Genomic DNA, 18,177 nt, shown 5'->3' with positions numbered 1-18,177 from the left:
AAGGCCCAGAGGCGGCGATGAGTCGGGCGTCCGCCGGCCAGAGGCAGCCCCTCTCCCTGAAAGGCAGAGTCCCGGGCCCGGGTGAGCGGCCAGGCCGGAGGCGGGTCCCCCAGCATCCCGCCCCCCCGCGTCAAGCCCTCTGCCGACTGAGGCCTGAGGGTGCCGGGCGTGGGAGCAGCCGCCTCCTGGGCTCAGGAGAGGCGCTGCGGGGTCTCGAGGAGGGAAGCAGGGCCGTCCCCAGGCGGAGGTCTGCGATCAGTGCGCGTGGGGAGTGTCAGGAGAGCCCCAGCCCCCACCCCTTCCGTGTCGGCGCCGCAGACCCGGGTCCTCCCTGGGAAGACCTGCGGGCAGCTCCTGCCTCCGTGCAGACCACTGGGTTTGGACTTAAGTTGCCCAGCGCGACAGGCCCCACACGTGTGCGAGGTGCAGGGGCAGCGAAGTCTGCAGGGAAGAAACGCGAAGGACGCCTCCGCCCCCGGAGTCAGCCGACCCAGCGGCTGCCCCGAACTGCTCCAGGTCCCTAAACGCCTCGGCTCCGAGGCTGCACCCGGGGCCCACGCCCGGCACTTGGAGGCGCCCTCTTCCAGCAGGGGCGCAGCCTGGGGGCGGGGGACCCGACCGGTAACAGGGGCGGGGCGGGACCCAACCGGGTCCTCCGGAGGCCCTGGGCGCGACCGCGGACCGCCCCTCGGGTGCCGAGCCTGGGCGGGGTCAGCGTGGGGCCACTCGAGCCCCAGAGCTGGAGTGCGAGGGACCGCGCGCCAGCCGCCGCCGCGGGAGCCTCGGGGCCTGGGAGCCGACGACCGTAAGGGGGCGCGGGGGCGCGGGCAGATGTGGGGGTGCGGGGGTGCGAGGGCGCGGTTGCTGGGGGCCGAGTGTGGGGCGCGAGGGATGAGGCGGGAGACTGTGGGGATGCGGTTCCGGAGGGGCGAGGGGACGAGTGTGGGGGCACGGCTGCGGGGGGCGCGGTTGCTGGGTGCCGGGTGTGGGGGCGCGGGCGGCAGTGGGACTTGCAGGCGTGACTTGCTCACGCCTCGGCCCCCGGGGCTGCAGGAGCGCGCGGCTGGGGGAAGAGGCCCGGCCAGGCCCTGCGAGCGCGCTCAGGCAGGGGAAGGGGACGGGGGGGGGAGGGGGGGGGGAAGGGGAGCGCGGCGGGGGTCCCCAGGCCCCGCACTCCCCGAGAGTCTTGCTTCCAGGGTGCGTCGCGCCCCGCAGTGAAATGCCCTTGTTTGTCGCCGGAGTCCTGAAAGCTGTGTCAGATCTCGCGGTTGGAGTGTGCTTTCCTGCCCTCCGCGTCCGGCGCCCGGTCCCCCCCCTCCCCCCCGACACACACACACCGCTCTTCGCCCTGGAGAGAAGGCCTGCGCGCCGCGCAGCCGGGGGACACTTGAGCACAATCCTGCTGTGCCAAGGTTGACCTATTCCTCTAAGGCTGCGTGGCCCACTTGCCCTCCCGCCCCCCAAGGTATAAGCGTCGGGCTCCGCAAAGCCCGGATTTGCCCTCGCGCCTGCACCGACAGACCCCCCTCTCTGGCCCGGGCAGCCTGCGACGCTTGCAGCCCGCACCCCGGGAAGGGGAGAGCTGGGGGACGTGCTTTTGCCACCTCTGCCCTCAGCTCAGCCTTTGCTCGGACTGGTGAGCTGTGTGGAAAATTGCCCGGGACGTGGGCCTCCCCTGAGTGCAGCCTCGCTGAAGATCAACATTCTCAGGAAGCATCCCAGCTGCAGAAAGTAACACCGCCCGGTGGGAGCTTGCTTCCTTCAGGGCCTAGCCCCACCGCGACTGCTTTAGCAAAGCGTTCCGGAATTGTTTGGCAGCGACTTTCCCCCAAAATTTGCACACCTAGGAGGGCCGTGGGAGGACCGTCCTGTTTCCCTGGGAGGCCTGGGCAGTGCTCAGGGACCACCGGGCTCTGGCCTGGGCAGGGGGCTCCGTAGGGAACATGCCCTCATGAGGCCGGCAGGTTTAGGAGGCAGAGGCGGTGGATAAAATAAACTTGTAAAATGTAAGTACGTCAGAAGACAGTAAAACCCTGGAGAGGGAAGGGGTGTCAGGTGAAAGAGAAGCCGTGGTTGAGAGGTGAGGTCTGAATAATCCTGAGGAGTTACGAGTGGCAGATTGCCGTTGGGGATGACTGTGCTCCAGGCTGAGGGAAGAGCGAGAGCAAAGGTCCCGGGGCAGGAGAGCTCCTGGCACAGATGACCTTTATCCGTGTTTTCTGAGTGTGGGCCTGGCCGCCACCAGGGCCTTTGGTGTGAGTGACCTCCTGTGTAAACGGCAGTGGCCCAGCTTGAGAGCAAGAGGACTCGGGAACTTTCTGCACCTGCCCCCGCCCCCCACCCAGAGCCAGGAAGGGAAAGACTTCCACAGACACACACACAGTAACTGCTCAGCAGGGTAGCCAGAGTGAACCTCAAGGCCATCTGCTGCAACCCGTGTGCCCTCATGGGCCTGAGGCCCTCTCGCCGGGGTGTCTCTTCAAAGCGACCAAGTGCACTTGGGCAGAGGGGCCTGTCCCGGGCTCCCACTGCCGCTGACAGGGAGCCCCGGCCATGGACCCACGAGCCCGATAGGCCCCAGGCTTAGTAACTGCTCTCCAGGCACCCAGACTCTCCTCTTCAGCATCCTGGCCCAGGCCCAGACCCAAGGAGGCACGGGGACGGCCAGACTCCATTTCTCCGTTCTTGAGTGGAGGTGCGCAGAGCTGCAGAGCGCAGCTGGGCACCCAGAATGAGGGGGGGCCGCTGTTGAGGGGATCGCGCCAAGGACGCGCACGCGGCCCTGAGGACCACAGGTAGCATGAGCAGCTGTGGGTTTGCGGGGCCCCTGGAGCTCATGCCCCAAACCAACCTCTGGAAGGACCCTCGACCCCGAATCCTCAGCAGTTCTCTCCGCTGAGGTAATACAGTGGTGCAGAAGGCGAATTGGCCTAGAAAGAAGAGTGGACGCGTGCCCTACCTGTGCCATCCGTGTGTCCCTCCCCACCCCCGGACCTCACCCCTAAAATGAGGGGGTTGAGCTGTTCAGTCTGCAATGCCACAGAGCTCTAGTATGTGATGACTGTGCAGTTAAGAAGTCCAAATGGACCTTCAGGGAAAGAAACGTGTCGGTGGGGAGCGGTCAGTTTTGATGGGGCCTGGGGGGGGCCCTGCCGCCTATGGAGGGGAGGAGGGCAGCTGCAAACCCTCGGACAGAGGGCCGCGGCTCGGGATTGAAGGAGCCCAGCTGGTCCCCTGGGGTCGCCACCCACCTGCCTGTGGGTGTTCCTGCGCTGGGCCCTGCACTCCAGGCTGCTGTGTGGATAGGGTTGGGGGTGCAGCTGGGAGAAGGCCCCCCAAGCAGTTCCCCAAGAGGGGACCCAAGCTTTGCCAGGGAGCCAGCCACCTGCCTTCCCGCGCTCCGGGAAAACCTCCCTCTCGCCGAGGAGAGCGCGAGTGCAGTCCCATCCTTGGTTATATAACCAAGCACACTCGGTGCAAACCGAGTTCAAACTGGGGTTTTCACTTCCATCAAGGTGTGTTTACCTTCCTGAGGGAGGTCACAGTTCACCCTTCCTCACCCTCTGAGGTCCAGCCCAGGCCCTCCCGCAGCCGGGCTCACAGACCTGGCGTGGACACCCTACTGTGTCCGGCGCGTGGGTGCGCGGCCCTGCTGCTGCAAAGCCTCCCTCTCCGAGGCCTCGCCGGAGGTGCTCCCATCAGGGGACAAAAGGTTCTTGTCTCCGAGGAGCTCAGAGACGTTCCAGAAGATTCTATAGCTGACCCACAAAGGGAGCCCATGCGAGGAACAGGAGGTCCCCGGGTCGGGAACAGGAGTTTTTGCTGCCCTTACCTTTGGGGAAGATTGATAAACACACTGAATTCAGATGTCTTCTTGGTGGGTCCACGCAGTGACATGTGCAGCTCAGGGAGTCTGACTCTCTTTCCAAGTCTTTGGCAGGACATGGATGTACTTTTCCGCTTTCCCAGGGTTTGTTTTTGTTTTTGTTTTTGTTTTTTTGCCCACTTGCTGGACCACATGGTCGCTGCGAGGCAGCAGCCAGCAGACCCAGCCACCACGCGCGGGAAGGTGGCATGTCCTTGCCTGGGTCTGCGCCTGCCTCCCTCCCTCTGAGGCAGGCTGCTGTGTCCGCCAGGACCTTCCACCGAACCTGAGAGGTCTTTTTAGCCTTTTGCAACTTTTTATTCCTTTCTGCTACCCAGACATTGCCACAAGCAAACTAACCCCCACCAAGATACCAACAGCCCAGAACATTCCTGGATGGGGCCTTTCGCCACATTCCGGAGGAGAAAGCCGGCTTAGCTTACTCAGCGAGGCCCCGGCCCTGGCCAACAGTGCTATCGCCTTACACAACATTGAGGAAGCCTCCAGACCAGGGAGCACATTGTTGAGGGCTGGCCGCCCTGGGGGGCAGAGGGGAAGGAGAATGAGTATGCCCATGACTGAATTTCAGCCTGCATGGCCCACTCCTCGGAATGGGATGCCAAGTGTTGAAATCCCACGCAAGGTAAATTGCTTTTCCTCAGAGGCAGTGACCTGAGCTCTGCTCGGGGTTTTCTCTTGTAAGGTGAGGCCAGTGGAGAACTGGCCCGGTCTCCTGGGGCAGCCCAGGAGAGGGAGCAGAGCCTCCAGTGACCCCTGGGCTCCCTGTGTTACTCAGCCCCAGGCCTGCGTGGAGGGCTGTGTCCATGGGTCTGTGTGGGCCTCTGCTCGGCAGCTAAGTCTGCATTCCCCGGGCCCTCTCCAGAGGTGCTGGGGGTCGGCCAGCCCTGCCATTGGTCCTCCCTTTTCCCGCTGCGGCAGGCTGGGTGCCCCTCACTTTCTGCCGTTCCTCCTCTGAGGACCACCGCTCAGCTCCCCATCTCGGTTCAGGGAGCACTTCCTCAGGAAAAGTGCTGGATAAGGACATGGGTTGGGGTGTTCTGGGGACTGACAAGCAAAGTGAGTGCCCATGTAGGTGACTCTCTGAATCCCCCCAGTTTGGTGAGGCCTGGAGAAGTGGGGTCCCTGGCCTGGATTGCGCAGCAGGGCCAGGACTGGAGGTGGGCAGCCAGTGCCTGACCAGCAGCCGGCTGGCTCCTGGCTCCGAGAACACTCCATCCGACCAGCAACACCAGTCGTGTTCTGTCTACACAGAGGCACGAATAGTCGGTTTGGGGGGTGGGGGACACACTGCATGGCAGGTGGCACCGTGCCTCCACCAGGCCCAGAGCAGGGCTCCCCCCAAGAAACCCGCACCCCGCCCCTGAGCTGTTTTTACTGCTCTTTCCTTCTGCTTGGTTTTTGCCTGCAACCTCGGGGCCTGGCTCCAGGCTGCTGTCCCAGGCTGTGCTCCAGGCCCCAGGGCGGGGGGGGGGGGGGGGGGTAGGGGGGCAGGGCGTGCTGCTTGGCGGCTGTCTCTGGCCTCGCCCACTCTGAGGCCCCTTTGGCCGCTGGGGTCCCGGGGAAAGGTCTGTGGGGGCAGAGGCTGTGCTGGACCGGGCGGGCTGTGCCCCCCACCTCCTTCCCGGGCCAGCCGCACCCCCAGGGTGGTCTCGGCACCAGCGAGCAGGGCCTGGGAATCTCTGGGAACTTCGGGAAGCCCCTTGGCTGGGGCGTTGGCTGTCAGCAGTGCGTGGGCGGCAGAACATTCCCGTTCGTCCTGCCTTGGCAGGCTGGCCCTGCACTGGAAGGGAAGCCATCTGTTTGTCCCTCCCTGCTGGATGTCATTTTGCCTTCGCCCAGGCAGGCGCGGCCAGACTGGGGAGGGCGGCCAGGGGCCGGGGGCCAGGGGGCGCACGCAGACCCCCAGCGCCACCTCTCTGCCTGGCCTGGTGTCAGGGGGGCCCGTGGTGTCTCCGTGTCCCCCCCACACCTCTGCCCCAGAGTTCTCTGTCGAGACACACTTCCCCCAGAAGTGGCTGAGGTTCTCCCTCCCGTGTGAGTGTGAGTCACAGGAAACTATCAAGGCCTCGGGGCCTCGGGCGGAGTCCCCCCCCCCCCCGGGGTGGCAGAGCTGGGCCCCCTCCCAAGAGCAGCCTGGGATGCCCTGGCCTGAGGCCGGATGGGTAAGTGCAGGGCCCGGGTTGGCTACAACTCTTGGTGAGTTCAGGAGCACTTACTGATGGTGGGGTTCTCCCACCTGCCTGGGTGTGAGGGAGGGGGCCTCTGGGAGCAGGCTAGCAGAGCCCCCCCTGTTGCCTTCAGCAGGGTCCTGAGTCTGATCCTCCTCTGTTTAGATCCAGAACCCCTAGATCTGCAGTCCACCTGGCGGACTGGCAGTCCACTCTTCCTTCTGGGGGAAATCTGCCGTGGCGCCCCCTGCCACCTACCCAGCCCTCTCCCTGCATCTCAGATACAGGGGGCCTTCATCTACAGAGTAGGCTGAGAAGTGGGTCCTGTATGATTCCTCGGGGAGCATTCAGCCATCTCTTGGTTCCAAAGTTCTAAAAAGTTTCAACACTGTCATTCGAAGAATCGTTAAACTCATTCATCCGACAGATACTTCTGAGCATCCAGTGCACGCCAGGTAGTGGGGACCCGAGGGGAGCCGAGGCAGACAGGTTCTCAACCCGCAAGGAGCTTCCTTCCAGCGGGGGCGGCCCATAGCACGGAACCTCAAACAAACGTGACCGTGAGGGCGCCTGGGTTGCTCAGTCGTTAAGCGTCTGCCTTCGGCTCAGGTCATGATCCCAGGGTCCTGGGGTCGAGTCCCACATCGGGCTCCCTGCTCAGCGGGAAGCCTGCTTCTCCCTCTCCCACTCCCCCTGCTTGTGTTCCTGCTCTCACTGTCTCTCTCTGTCAAATAAATAAATAAAATCTTAAAAAAAAAAAAAAACGTGACCGTGACACGAGCTAGGGATGGGAGGCGCACCGAGCTGAAAGAGGTCAGGCTAGGCTGCCGGGAAAAAGGACACTAGATTTGAAATCTGAAGGAGGAGCAGGAGTTAAGCAGCTGAGAAAAGGAGGGAAGAGCAGACTGAGGGACGGGCCTCGGCCCCGAGGGAGGAGGGAGCGTGGTGAGCCCGAAGGACCCCAAGAAGGTGGGGGTTGGGCCCAGAGAGGGCGAGGAGGGGAGAGGTGGGCAGCCCAGACCGCAGGGGCCTTGAAGGCCAAGCCAGTGTCCCTCTGTTCCAAGGGTAGCGGGAAGCTACTCGAGAGGTTTAAGGAGGGATGGGACGCGAGCGGGTTTTTATTTCCAGAGAGTCACTCTGACTGCAGAGGATGTGGGAGGGGGCAGCGCACGTGGGAGGGGATGGACCGGGGCTTTGCTTTGGTCCAGGGGAGGTGGTCACGGAGGTGGACTCGAGACTCTGCATAGTGTAGGGAAGGAAAAATTCTTCCTCTACCCTCAGGGTCTTCAGCTGGACTAAGAATTCAATTTACACGAGACAGATTTACCAGGAGAAAAACCCCAAAGTTTTATGACCTGTGCACGGATGTCCACAGGGGCCTGGGACACCCGGGGGGCTCAGTTGGTGAAGCATCTGACTTCGGCTCAGGTCATGATCCCGGGGTCCTGGGATCGAGCCCCATGTCAGGCTCCTTGCTCTGAGGAGAGCCTGCTTCTCCCTCTCCTCATCTCCCTGCTTGTATTCTCTCATTATCTCTCTCTCAAATAAATATGAAACCTTAAAAAAAAAAAAAAGACATTGGGGCCCAAAGAAATGACCAAGGCAGACAGTTTTTAAACTTTTGAGACAAAGAGACAATCAATGTGTGAGGAATTGACGGGATCAAGAAAACAGGTGTTTGCGAGCCTTAATCGGGGGAATTCTAATCAGGATTTAGACCACAGCTAGTAGATCAGAAACACGGAACACGGCCTGTTTCTACTGCTTCCTCGGCTCTCAAGTCCTCATCTCTGGCAGTAAGGGTGTCTTTTTGCTTCTTACAACAGGAAGGGCATTTTCCATTTGGGAGGCTTGTTTCCTGCTTTCAGGGGGACACAGGAGGGTCTGAGGGATCTCGCACCGGCTGATTCCTAAGTGACTTTTATTTAAAATCATCACGATGCCGAAGGGACACATTTGGGGTGGCTGGCCCTAAATTCGTTTGATGAATCCGTCACAGCTTATTTCCGTCCCCAGCTGATGGACATTCAGGTTGTTTCCAGTCTTACCCTTTTACCGAGAGGGAAGGGGGAGAAAACCTGCAGCGAATACTCCTGTGCATAAGACATTTTATGACAACGCAGGTTCCATGTTTTGGGGAGAGAAATCCCAACGTGGAGTTGCCGGTCACACGTGTTTCACGTTTTGACAGATGTCACAGAATTGCCTTTCATGTAAAGAAGCAGCCAAGTGGGAAGACACCCTCTTTTGTCCTCGAGAAGGATGAGGGCGCAGGTTCCAGGGACCCCCCGCCCGCTGCTGCATTGTGTCTGCCCTTGGAGAACGGCCCTTCTTTGTGGTCCGGCCGCAGGACAATGTTTATTCATTGGGTACATGTCTCAGCCAGGGAGCGTGAATACAGCAGTGAACCTTTTGAAGACGAGTGTTTCTTGTTGAGAGAGTGTCCACAGGGAGGACTGGATATATTTTCTTTTCCCCCCGACTTTCACAATTCGTGAGGATTGATACAAGAGTGACAGTGGCTGAAACAATAAAGAAGTTAGTTCCCCTGTCAGCCAGAGGAAGTTTGGAGTAAGTAATCCAGGACTGGGCCACTGGCTCCACGGTCAGCGGGAACCCGTCATCCCCATCACTCCTCAAGATCCCCTCCCGGCCCAAAATGGCTACCGGGGTCCAGGCATCGCATTTGTATCCCCAGAAGCATGAAGGAGGAAGGGGAAGGGCAAAAGGTGCACACTTCCCGGCTGAGTCAGCGCCCTTTACGTGGTCTGCCACACACGTGCAGGACCCATGCACCCTCGTGCAGGTGGCGCACTGTGCAACCCAAGAGATGCCATGCAGGTCACCCACATCGTGGATTTGCGTGTTTATTTACAAGTACTTTCCAGCAGGTGACAACGAGGCATCTTATGACCGAAGCAGTACAGTAGGTTAATTTTCTGATTGCGTTTTGAAGAACGGGCGTCTTTTCCCAATTCATACCCAGTGCTGTCGGCGCCGCGGGTGGCTCTGCGCCAAATACACTTAACGGCTCTTAATCGGCACCTAATCCCTCCATCAGACGGAGCTGCGGGGAGGGCCAAGAAACGTAGCGTTTAGCTGGGCTTTGCCGCTAAAAGCAAACTCCCGAGCCAGGAAGGAAGGGTGGAAGGTCGCTGGCGCCGAGCCGCGCTGCCTCTGTCCCGGCGCATGTTTGCTGAGCAGCCAGCTCACTGCAGGCCGCGGGGGCACAGTGCTGGGTCCCCAGTAACCCGGCCAGCCCACCTTCTTCTCACGCAGCCACTCGCCAGTCCCCACTCCCGGTCTACAGAGGGGCGCCTGAATGGCAAACCTGATTCTGAGTTACAACTCCCGGCGTCGCCGTGATGAACTAACACGTCACAGAAGGGTGGGGAGGGGACAGACACAAGAGCCCGCACCCCGGAGCTCTCGCCTGTCAGCGCCGGCACTGCCCACGTGGGGACCCTCGGGGCTCCTCGCTGCACGTGCGCTTTCGGCAGACTCCAGGATAGCCCTCCGCTCCGCTGCCTCTTCGTGAAGCCTCTGTGGCCGACTTAACCACGCCTAGCTTTGCACGCTTCTCCACCTGCATACATGTGTCACTGTGCCCATCCCAGGGAGGGTGTCAGGTGTCCCATCTGCACATCTGTCCTGCTGGAGCGTGGGCGCCTGCTCACTCCCTGTGCCTGCAAAGAACGGGCTTCTCGTCACACACAGGCGCGGTGTCTGCTGAGCTCGTCTCTGGTCCAAAAAGCAAAGCGATCCTTACTTTTCCAAGGCACCAATCCAAATCTCCTATTTACTTTACAATAATACATGACTTCCTGATACTTTATACAGACCAAATTCAAGTTACAAGAAAAGAGTTGAGCTTTTAGTCCCAGTCCTTAAATGAATTGTCTGTTTTTAAACTTGTGTTTTTGCCCCAAGCACAACAGAAAAATGGCATTCGGTTAAATTATCAGACTGATACTCTTTTCAGCCTTGCGGCAGACCGAAGCGCCTCCTTTATTTGCCCTCGGGCATTTATAGAGTTGTGCTTGCTAAGTCATACCCAGCAAGGCAGGGGGAAAGAGTTCACTGCCCCAGGGGCTAACAGTTGACTGCCCCAGCGGCTTCCCTTGTCACTTTCAAGTACTTTACATTCAGTCCTAAGATCACCCTATTGCCCAAGTAACTTCTTCGCAGCAAACTGAACCCTGATTTTTTTTTAAGATTTATTTATTTATTTGAGAGAGAGTGAGGGAGAGAGAGAGCACAAGCCGGTGAGGGGCAGAGGGAGAAGCAGGCTTCCCGATGAGCAGGGAGCCCGAAGCAGGACTTGGTCCCAGGACCCTGGAATCATGACCTGAGCCGAAGGCAGACACCCAACCGGTGGAGCCACCCAGGCACCCCGATCCTTGATTTTGTTCCCCCGGGTTGCATAAGTATGTGTCCGGAACTTGACCTCAGGGAAGAATTTGGGGATTTAAACTCCATAGGATCTCGTTTCTTATCCGAGTCGTCAACGTCCCTCTGAGCACAATCTCCTGTAACCACATGACAGCTGTCCTCCAGGTATTATGCTAAACAAGAAAGAAAGAAATCAGGCTGGTTTACAACAAAAACTACATTTTCCTTACGAGGCAAGCTGATCCTTTTTTTCGAAGGGTACCCTAACTCCGAGGAAAAAAATGCTTTCGTTGGGAAAGACTTCCTCCCCTCTGCTCCCCCAGCTCTCCCAGCAGAGCCTTTGGTCTGGATTCTGGGAAAGTGCATTACGAACCAAACAACACAGGGCAATGCAGTCAGGTCAAATACGTCTCGTCTCGGGAGCTTTCTGAGCGTGCCTCCCAGGCTCGGGCGGCAGGAGCCCACCCCACGAAGCAGGCCTGCTCCTTCTGCATCGCATGACTCTTCTGAAATTTTCACAGTGGCTCCTGAACCTTGATGTTTTGAAGGGGGTGGAGTGTTTTCTACTGCAGCATGGGCGGACCCTGTGCAAGAGCTTTTCCCCGAAAACGTGAAGGCCAGACAGAAATTTCCCGCCCGGGGCTGAGAATTGCAGCTTCTCAGGACAGACGGAAACAAAGACGGGCACCTGCCCAGGGACAGGGGTTGCAGGAAGCACATGGCCAGAGGTCCCCATCGCACCGCCTCCATCCTCCCAAGCCACATCCTTGGGGAGCAGATACTCCCAGACAGCAGGTGCCTGTGTCATGCACGGCGCTGGGGTGCGGGCTCATTCGTCTAATAGAGACGGCGTCCTCTGGGGTCTCTGCCAGCCTGAAGATTGCGTACAGTAAAAAGGGACTCAGGGGAAGGAAGGCACATTGGCGGAGCACCTGCTTTGAGCCGGCATGGTTACCCCCAGTTTATGAGGCCACAGATGCGCAGGGTGGTTTGGTAGCTCGCGGGAAAGCGGTGGCACTGGGATTTCAACTACTGGAAACAGTAGAGGCTTCCTTTTTGTAAACCCCAAGATGTTCCAGTTCTTAAAGTCAGGGTGGTCAGAGTCTCTTGGGGGGTGCCATGGAATGGGGGTTCTCCGGGAAAGACACACCGGGTCCTCAAACGGCGATACCCAGATGGATCACGGTGCTTCCCCAAACCCACAAGGGTCTGCATGTCACTTGGCATGTGGTGGGGCTGGAAGATAGCGTGTCACCCCCCCCAGGGGACCCAGCGATTGGGTCAGGCCTCCCGCATACCCCCCGCTTCCGGGAACCAGGCTGCCTGTCTTGCTGAGTAAAGAGTCAGAGCCCAGGTGGGTTGCCACAGTTGAGGGGCAGCACGCAGGCTCAGGGGGCCCGTGACTGTGGCCACCCCCGGCTCCTAACAGAGTGTCCCTGCGGCGACGACTCTGCGCACCCCTGACCTGTGTCCTGCCCCTGCCCGAGCCTTGCTCTTCACGTCTCTCTTCCCTGGGCTGTGTGCAGACCTGTCCCTTCTGCACGTTGTAATCACACGGGGCTTTAAGATCTGTGGGTGCAGAGCCCCCGCCCCGGCCGCTGGAGGAAAACACCATCCCGGAGTCTTGTCATAGTTACCGTTGTGCTTGTCCTTCCCTTTCTATAAAGGGGACCAGGCCACGTGTGCTCTTTTGCGTCTGGCTCTCCGGCTTGGCACCATCCGTGGGAGTCACATGTTGTGTGTGTAGTGTGGGCCACTCCTTCTCGCAGTGTGGGGTGCTACTGTGAAGACCCCGCGATCCGGGATGGGTGGTGTTGGGTCATTTCTAGTTTGGGGGGGTTGCACAGATAGAACTGCTGTGAGCGTTCTCGTTTATGGCTTTTAGCAAACGTGGACACGTTTAGGGCGGGTCTATGCCTCGGGTAATTGCTGAGTCACAGACTTTGTCAAGGTCCAGTTCTAGTAGATTCTGCCCGTTTTCCAGAGACTGTAGGAAATTCTCCTGCAAGGTTTTGATTTATCCTAGTTTCTCTCTAGGAGTTAGCTCCCTTACAGTTGTGATGGTGCCGTCCACATCCCCGTGCCACCTTAGAGGGAAACAGAAAGGATTTAGGGCTGGAAAGGACATCCTCCCTGCCTTCAAGAGGCACACAGTTCCATCGTGCAGAGAAATCTTCCCTGCCTAACCAAGCGTGGGGAGTAAGGTGGGAGGGTGTCCGTCCAGCTTGGGAACCTGCCTCCCCCATCTGTGGGCATTTTGGGCTTGGACACACTGCTCAGCCTTCATTTCCTCATCTGTAAAATGGGCCTATTACAATAATTAGGTGAGCTGAATGGCACGGAGTGCTCCGAGCAGAGCCCGGAGGAAGCCCTCCCCAACATTGCCTGTCACCTGCCCAGACCGCGAGCCCCCAGCAGCGAGAAGGCCTGGGGGGGAAGGGGGGGCACAAACCTGTCCCCTGTGTCAGTGGGGTGGGGACAGCAAGGGACTTTTGATCTCTGAGGTGCTGCAGGAAGGGCAGGGAGCCTAAGTGATTTCTGGATGCCTGCGGACCAGGATTTCAAGGACCAGCCGCCCCTGTGGCCTGGTTTAGGGGGGCGGCTGCGGCAGGAGCCAACCTCAGGGCCTTGGCAAGTCCCCAGCGGGTCCTTCGGCAAAGAGGACTCAGACAGCTTCTACGAACGTGATAGGCAGGTCTACACAGACAGAAAGGGGGTTCGTGGTTGCCTCGGGCTGGGCCGCCATGGGGGCATCAAGGGGCTGAGACCTACGGGGTTTCTCTTTGTGGTGATGGAAATGTTCTAAAATGGTGGTTCTGAACGCACGTAGCTGCGAATGCATTAAAAATCACCAGATCCTGCACTTGAGGCAGGTGAATTGTACGGCATGTGAATTCCATCTCCTAAAACTGTTTTAAAATTACAGCTGAGACATGTGGCCATGTTCGGGCCTCATAACACTCCCCCTATGACACCCCCCAAACCTCCCTGCTGGTTCCCGATGTGCATGGGGACAGGTCCCTCCAGAGACAGTAAGGGGCGGAGCCGATGGAGCCCAGCTCTCCTCGGAGCAGGGGGACGCTCACGAGGGTGGAGAGAAGCTTCCAGAGTTGAAGGCGTCTCAGAGAAACGTGAGGCCACGGAAGTGCAGCCCCCACACCCGGGGCTATGGAGAAGCCGCCCTGCGTGCGTATATTTCTAATTCGAAGAATGAATTTCATAGCTCAGTAGAATTACAGATGAGTCTTGTCTTTTTTTTTCTTGGGCTCCAGTTCTTCTATGTGCTTATATTCTTTTTCTAGGTCAGAAGTACCTGAGGTCTGGGGTGCCTGGGGGGCTCAGTCGGTTAAGGGTCCAGCTATTGATCTCAGTTCAGGTCTTGGTCTCAGGGTTGTGAGTTCGAGCCCCGCACTGGGCTCCGTGCTGAGAGTGGTGCTTACTTTTAAAAAAAAAAGTACAGGGGCCTACCGGGGGAGCGTGTGGGACGCCACGAATTCCGTTTGGAGGCATCTTTGAGCTCGCGGAGTAGACACCATGAGCGAAGCTCACCCTCCCGAGTTGAAAAAATTTATGGACAAGAAATTGTCATTGAAATTAAGTGGTGGCAGACATGTCCAAGGAATATTGCGGGGGTTCGATTTGTTTATGAATCTTGTGATAGATGAGTGTGTGGAGTTGGCAACTAGTGGGCAACAGAACAATATCGGAATGGTGGTAATACAAGGAAATAGTATCATCATGTTAGAAGCCTTGGAGCGAGTATAAACAATGGGTGTGTTCATCAGAAGAAATCAACTGCCTCCACATGTCCCCTCCATAGTACCTGTTTTACTACAATATAAAAATCAGGTCGTGTGCATTTTCATATTGAACTTTTTTGTTAAATCAACTTTTATAATAGTCAAAAAAAAAAAGGTACATGACGTCAGGGGCCAGGTGGGAGAGCAGGTGGGGATTCGGCGTCTCCTCGCTCTTGCAGGAATCATGTGGCTGGAAATTCTCCTCACCTCCGTGCTGGGCTTTGTCATCTACTGGTTTGTTTCCCGGGACAAGGAGGAAACATTGCCTCTTGAAGATGGGTGGTGGGGGCCTGGGGCGAGGCCCGAAGCTGCAGAGGACGAGAGCATCCGCCCTTTCAAGGTCGAGACTTCCGAGGAGGAGATCGAGGTAAGGCACCTTTTGCAGGGGGGCTGAGCAGAGGGGAGGGCAGCGAGGCCCCTTCAGTGGTTCCCGTGAGGCTGGGGCTGGGACGGGCCTGGGGAGCGGGTTTCCCTCTGCTTTTCTCCCACCGGGCAGGTGCAGAGAGAGACACATGCCCAGCCTGCCCCCCTGCCCACCCGTCCCCTCTGCTCCTTCCTCCTCTGTCTCCTCCTTCCCCGGCCCACGGCCCAGCAGGGCCCAGGTGAGAGGGGCGTGCCAGCTGGCCCCGGGCACCTGCATCGAAGGTCACAGAAAGCAGCTTCCTCCTCCTTTGCGCCCCCATGAAACCCTGGGAGTGAGCTTGCAGGAGAAAGCCAGCAGGTTCTCATCAGGGCCCCGGGCAGAGGTCCTGAGTGAGAAGCGAGCCATGGTGACATCAAACGCTCGGGTACAGAGAAGCTGCCGCAGGGTCAGCATTAATTATGCGCCTGCTGTGTCGCAGGTGCGTGTGGTCACGTTCAGTCCCTGCAGTGACCCTGTAGGGTGAGGACTGTCGTTCCCTCTAGAGGTGCAGAAATTGAAGCTCAGAGAGGTAAAGGAATTTACCCCAGGTGACTGAGATAATAAGCAGGATTCAAACTGGAGTCCGTCCAACTCCGGAGCTTGTGCCCCTCCCCACGCTGGAGTTAGGGGGCCGTGCCCAGTGGGGTGGGCTCCTGGGCCAGGAGGGTGAATGGGACCCAGGACGTCCCCGCCCATTCTTGCTCTCGGGCTATGCATATCGGAGCACCTGCTGTATGCAGGCGCGGTGCTGGGTGCCCGGTGGAGAGGCCCTTCCCGCCGTTCACTCACAGTCCCGTAGTCGAGAGAAGGACTGGGCATGGAGGAAAGGTAACCGAGGGATTAATGATGGAGGATGCCATAAGACGTACCAATAAAAAGTGAGCTTTCAAAAAGCAGAAAGCAGGCTGCACCCAAGAGAAAGCAGGCTGATGCTCCTTGGGTAGGGCTGACGCCGCCTCACTGTTCAGGGTGGAGGCTGGGCCCTGAGGATAACGCCTTCTGTGGGTTCTCAGACTCAGAGTCTCAAACATCCGAACCCTGGGCGCCTGGAGTGCTCGGGAGGACGCTGACTGAGAAGGTAACACTTGGGAGGCCCCAGGAGCGGACGCGGACGTCCTAGCCCAATGCTCGGCCAGTAGGCTTGCGCCTTCTCTCCTGGTCTGTGTCTTTTTTTTTTTTTAAGATTTTATTTTTTTGACAGAGAGGGACACAGCGAGAGAAGGAACACAAGCAGGGGGAGTGAGAGAGGGAGAAGCAGGCTTCCCGCGGAGCAGGGAGCCGGACATGGGGCTTGATCCCAGGACCCTGGGATCATGATCTGAGCCGAAGGCAGATGCTTAAGGACTGAGCCCCCCAGGCGCCCCCTGGTCTGTGTCTTGATCCCAACGGAGGTACCGTGTTTCCCTCAGTGCTGAGGCTCGGAGTTCGCTGGCCACAGCCCGTGGGACACACCTGTCCTGCCACCTGTTTATACAGCCCCCATGCTGAGAAGAGCTTTTCCATCTTCAAACAGCTGAAAACAATCCAAAAAGAACAGTCTTGGGACGGGTGAAATGTACATGGTGCGCAGATTTCTGTGTCCGTAAATAGTGTTATTGGCACATAGCTATGTCCATTCGTCCACGTCCTGCCTCTGGCTGCTTCCAGGCTCCGGGGACAGAGTGGCCCAGTGGCCACGAGAAAAGCCTAAAGCAGTTACTGTCCGGCCTCTGACAAAACAGGTTTGCCGGCCATGCGTAAGCCCCGAGAAGTTAAAGATGCATATCGTTCATGGGGTTAAAAACAAAGAGGAGAAGTAAACATGAAGTCAAAGGTGAAGAACATAGGGGCACCTGGGGGTCTCTGTCGGCTCAGTGGCCGACTCTTGGTTTCAGCTCAGGTCATGATCTCAGGGCCCCGGGATCAAGCCCTGCATCCGGCTCTGCGCTCAGCGGGGAGCCTGCTTGAGATTCTCTCTCCCTCTGCCCTCCCTATTGCAAGCACGCATGCGCGCGGTCTCTCTCAAATTAATTTTTTAAAAAGCGAAGAACAGGGCGCCTGGGTGGCTCAGTTGGTTAAGCAACTGCCTTTGGCTCAGGTCATGATCCTGGAGTCCTGGGATCGAGTCCCGCATCGGGCTCCCTGCTCAGCAGGGAGTCTGCTGCTTCCTCTGACCCTCCCCCCTCTCATGTGCTCTCTCTCTCTCTCAAATAAATAAATAAAAATAAAATCTAAAAAAAATAAAAAGCGAAGAACATAGGCTTTGGGAACAGCCACTGTTGTGGGAAACAAGGAGGCTTCTTCTGGGGTGACCCTGGCAGCCCAGGACGCACGTCTACAGACCAGCGACCTCCTCACCCTCCAACCGGACGAGGCAGCTTTCCTCTACTGTCATGCTGTCTTGTCGCTGCAGGCTTCCTCTGTGTTCTGGAAATAAGCCTGCTTTGTGCTCTGCACCCCCCAACCCCTCTCCCTCCCCGGGGTCCCACGTTTTGCTCCAGGACTTACACCGGAGGATCGACACGGTCCGTTTGACCCCACCTTTGGAGGACGTGCGCTTCCATTTTGGCTTCAATTCCAAGTACCTGAGGAAAATCCTTTCCTACTGGCGGAATGACTTTGACTGGAGGAAGCAGGTGGAGATTCTCAACAGGTACCCTCACTTCAAGACGAAGATTGAAGGTAGGTTTACTCAACAGCTGCTGGTGAGGGCGGTCTGTTGTGGGAGCGGCCTCCGCAGATGCGGGGCGTGACTTAGACCCCACTTAGAATCCAAATACCGGTCCTCCAGATGTATTTGTAGGGTCACCTCGCTGGGGCAGAAAGAATGGCGAATCCCCACAAACCCAGCGGGCCCTCGAGCAAGACAGGGAAACTCAGAGATCATTGAAAAGCCAAAGAATTGAAGAATCGGGCCCAGTGACAGAACAGCCTTGGAGAGGAGAGAACGTGGCCTCGGGCAGCTCAACCCCTCCCAAGGTTTTGGAGTCCTGGGTACCATGTCCGCTCAGGCTGCTCGGCCCATCAGAGTCCTATGAGAAATTGCCCTTTCTGTCTGCAGCCCTCCACCTCATGTGCCCCCTGGAGGGTAGGTGGTCCCACAGCTTCGCCTGCAGGGAAGGCGCCTCTCAGATTCTCTGGGCAAGGTCACCCCAAGATTGTTTGGGCTGAGGGAACAGTTTCCTCAGTGGAAAAGCATTTTTCCCCAGTCTGAGAAATAACTGAGACCCATCACAGTGTGAGGTTGAGGCATACGGCATGAGGGTTTGGGTTATATTTGTTGTGAAATGATCACCACAGGAGGTTCTGCTAACGTCCAGTTTCTCGTACAGATCCAATGCAAAGAGAGAAAACACTTTCCTCCTTGTGGCGAGAACTCAGCATTTTAGCTTCCCTCCAAGTCCCACAGCATGTCGGTTATGTGACACCCCCGGTGCTTACTTACCGTGCATCTGGGGTTTGGACCCTCTGACCCCTCCCTCCAGCCCCCCCCACCCCCCTCTGGTAACTACGCATCTAATCTCTTTTTCTGAGTTTGTTGTTTGTTGT

At 58.2% G+C, this 18,177-nt stretch overlaps 1 protein-coding gene and 1 pseudogene across 1 annotated transcript in view; both read left to right on the top strand.

Moving 5' to 3' along the window:
- The first annotated feature begins 707 nt into the window (after positions 1-707).
- EPHX1 (epoxide hydrolase 1) overlaps positions 708-18,177 on the top strand; it is a 30,951-nt gene continuing 13,481 nt past the window's right edge. Inside the window, exons 1-3 of the mRNA XM_028111708.1 lie at positions 708-805; positions 14,426-14,613; positions 17,130-17,310. Coding sequence (XP_027967509.1) covers positions 14,431-14,613; positions 17,130-17,310 — 364 coding nt within the window. The 5' untranslated portion in view covers positions 708-805; positions 14,426-14,430. The remainder of the gene's footprint in view (positions 806-14,425; positions 14,614-17,129; positions 17,311-18,177) is intronic.
- LOC114215603 (small nuclear ribonucleoprotein G pseudogene) lies at positions 13,912-14,211 on the top strand (annotated as a pseudogene).

The sequence above is a fragment of the Eumetopias jubatus genome, unplaced genomic scaffold, assembly GCF_037043125.1.
Source record: "Eumetopias jubatus isolate StellerSeaLion01/CBP00866 unplaced genomic scaffold, mEumJub1_p1.0 scaffold_12, whole genome shotgun sequence".
In the NCBI taxonomy this organism is placed as follows: domain Eukaryota; kingdom Metazoa; phylum Chordata; class Mammalia; order Carnivora; family Otariidae; genus Eumetopias; species Eumetopias jubatus.
The sequence above is the reverse complement of the archived record's forward strand: the minus strand, read 5'-3'. Positions and strand labels throughout refer to the sequence as shown.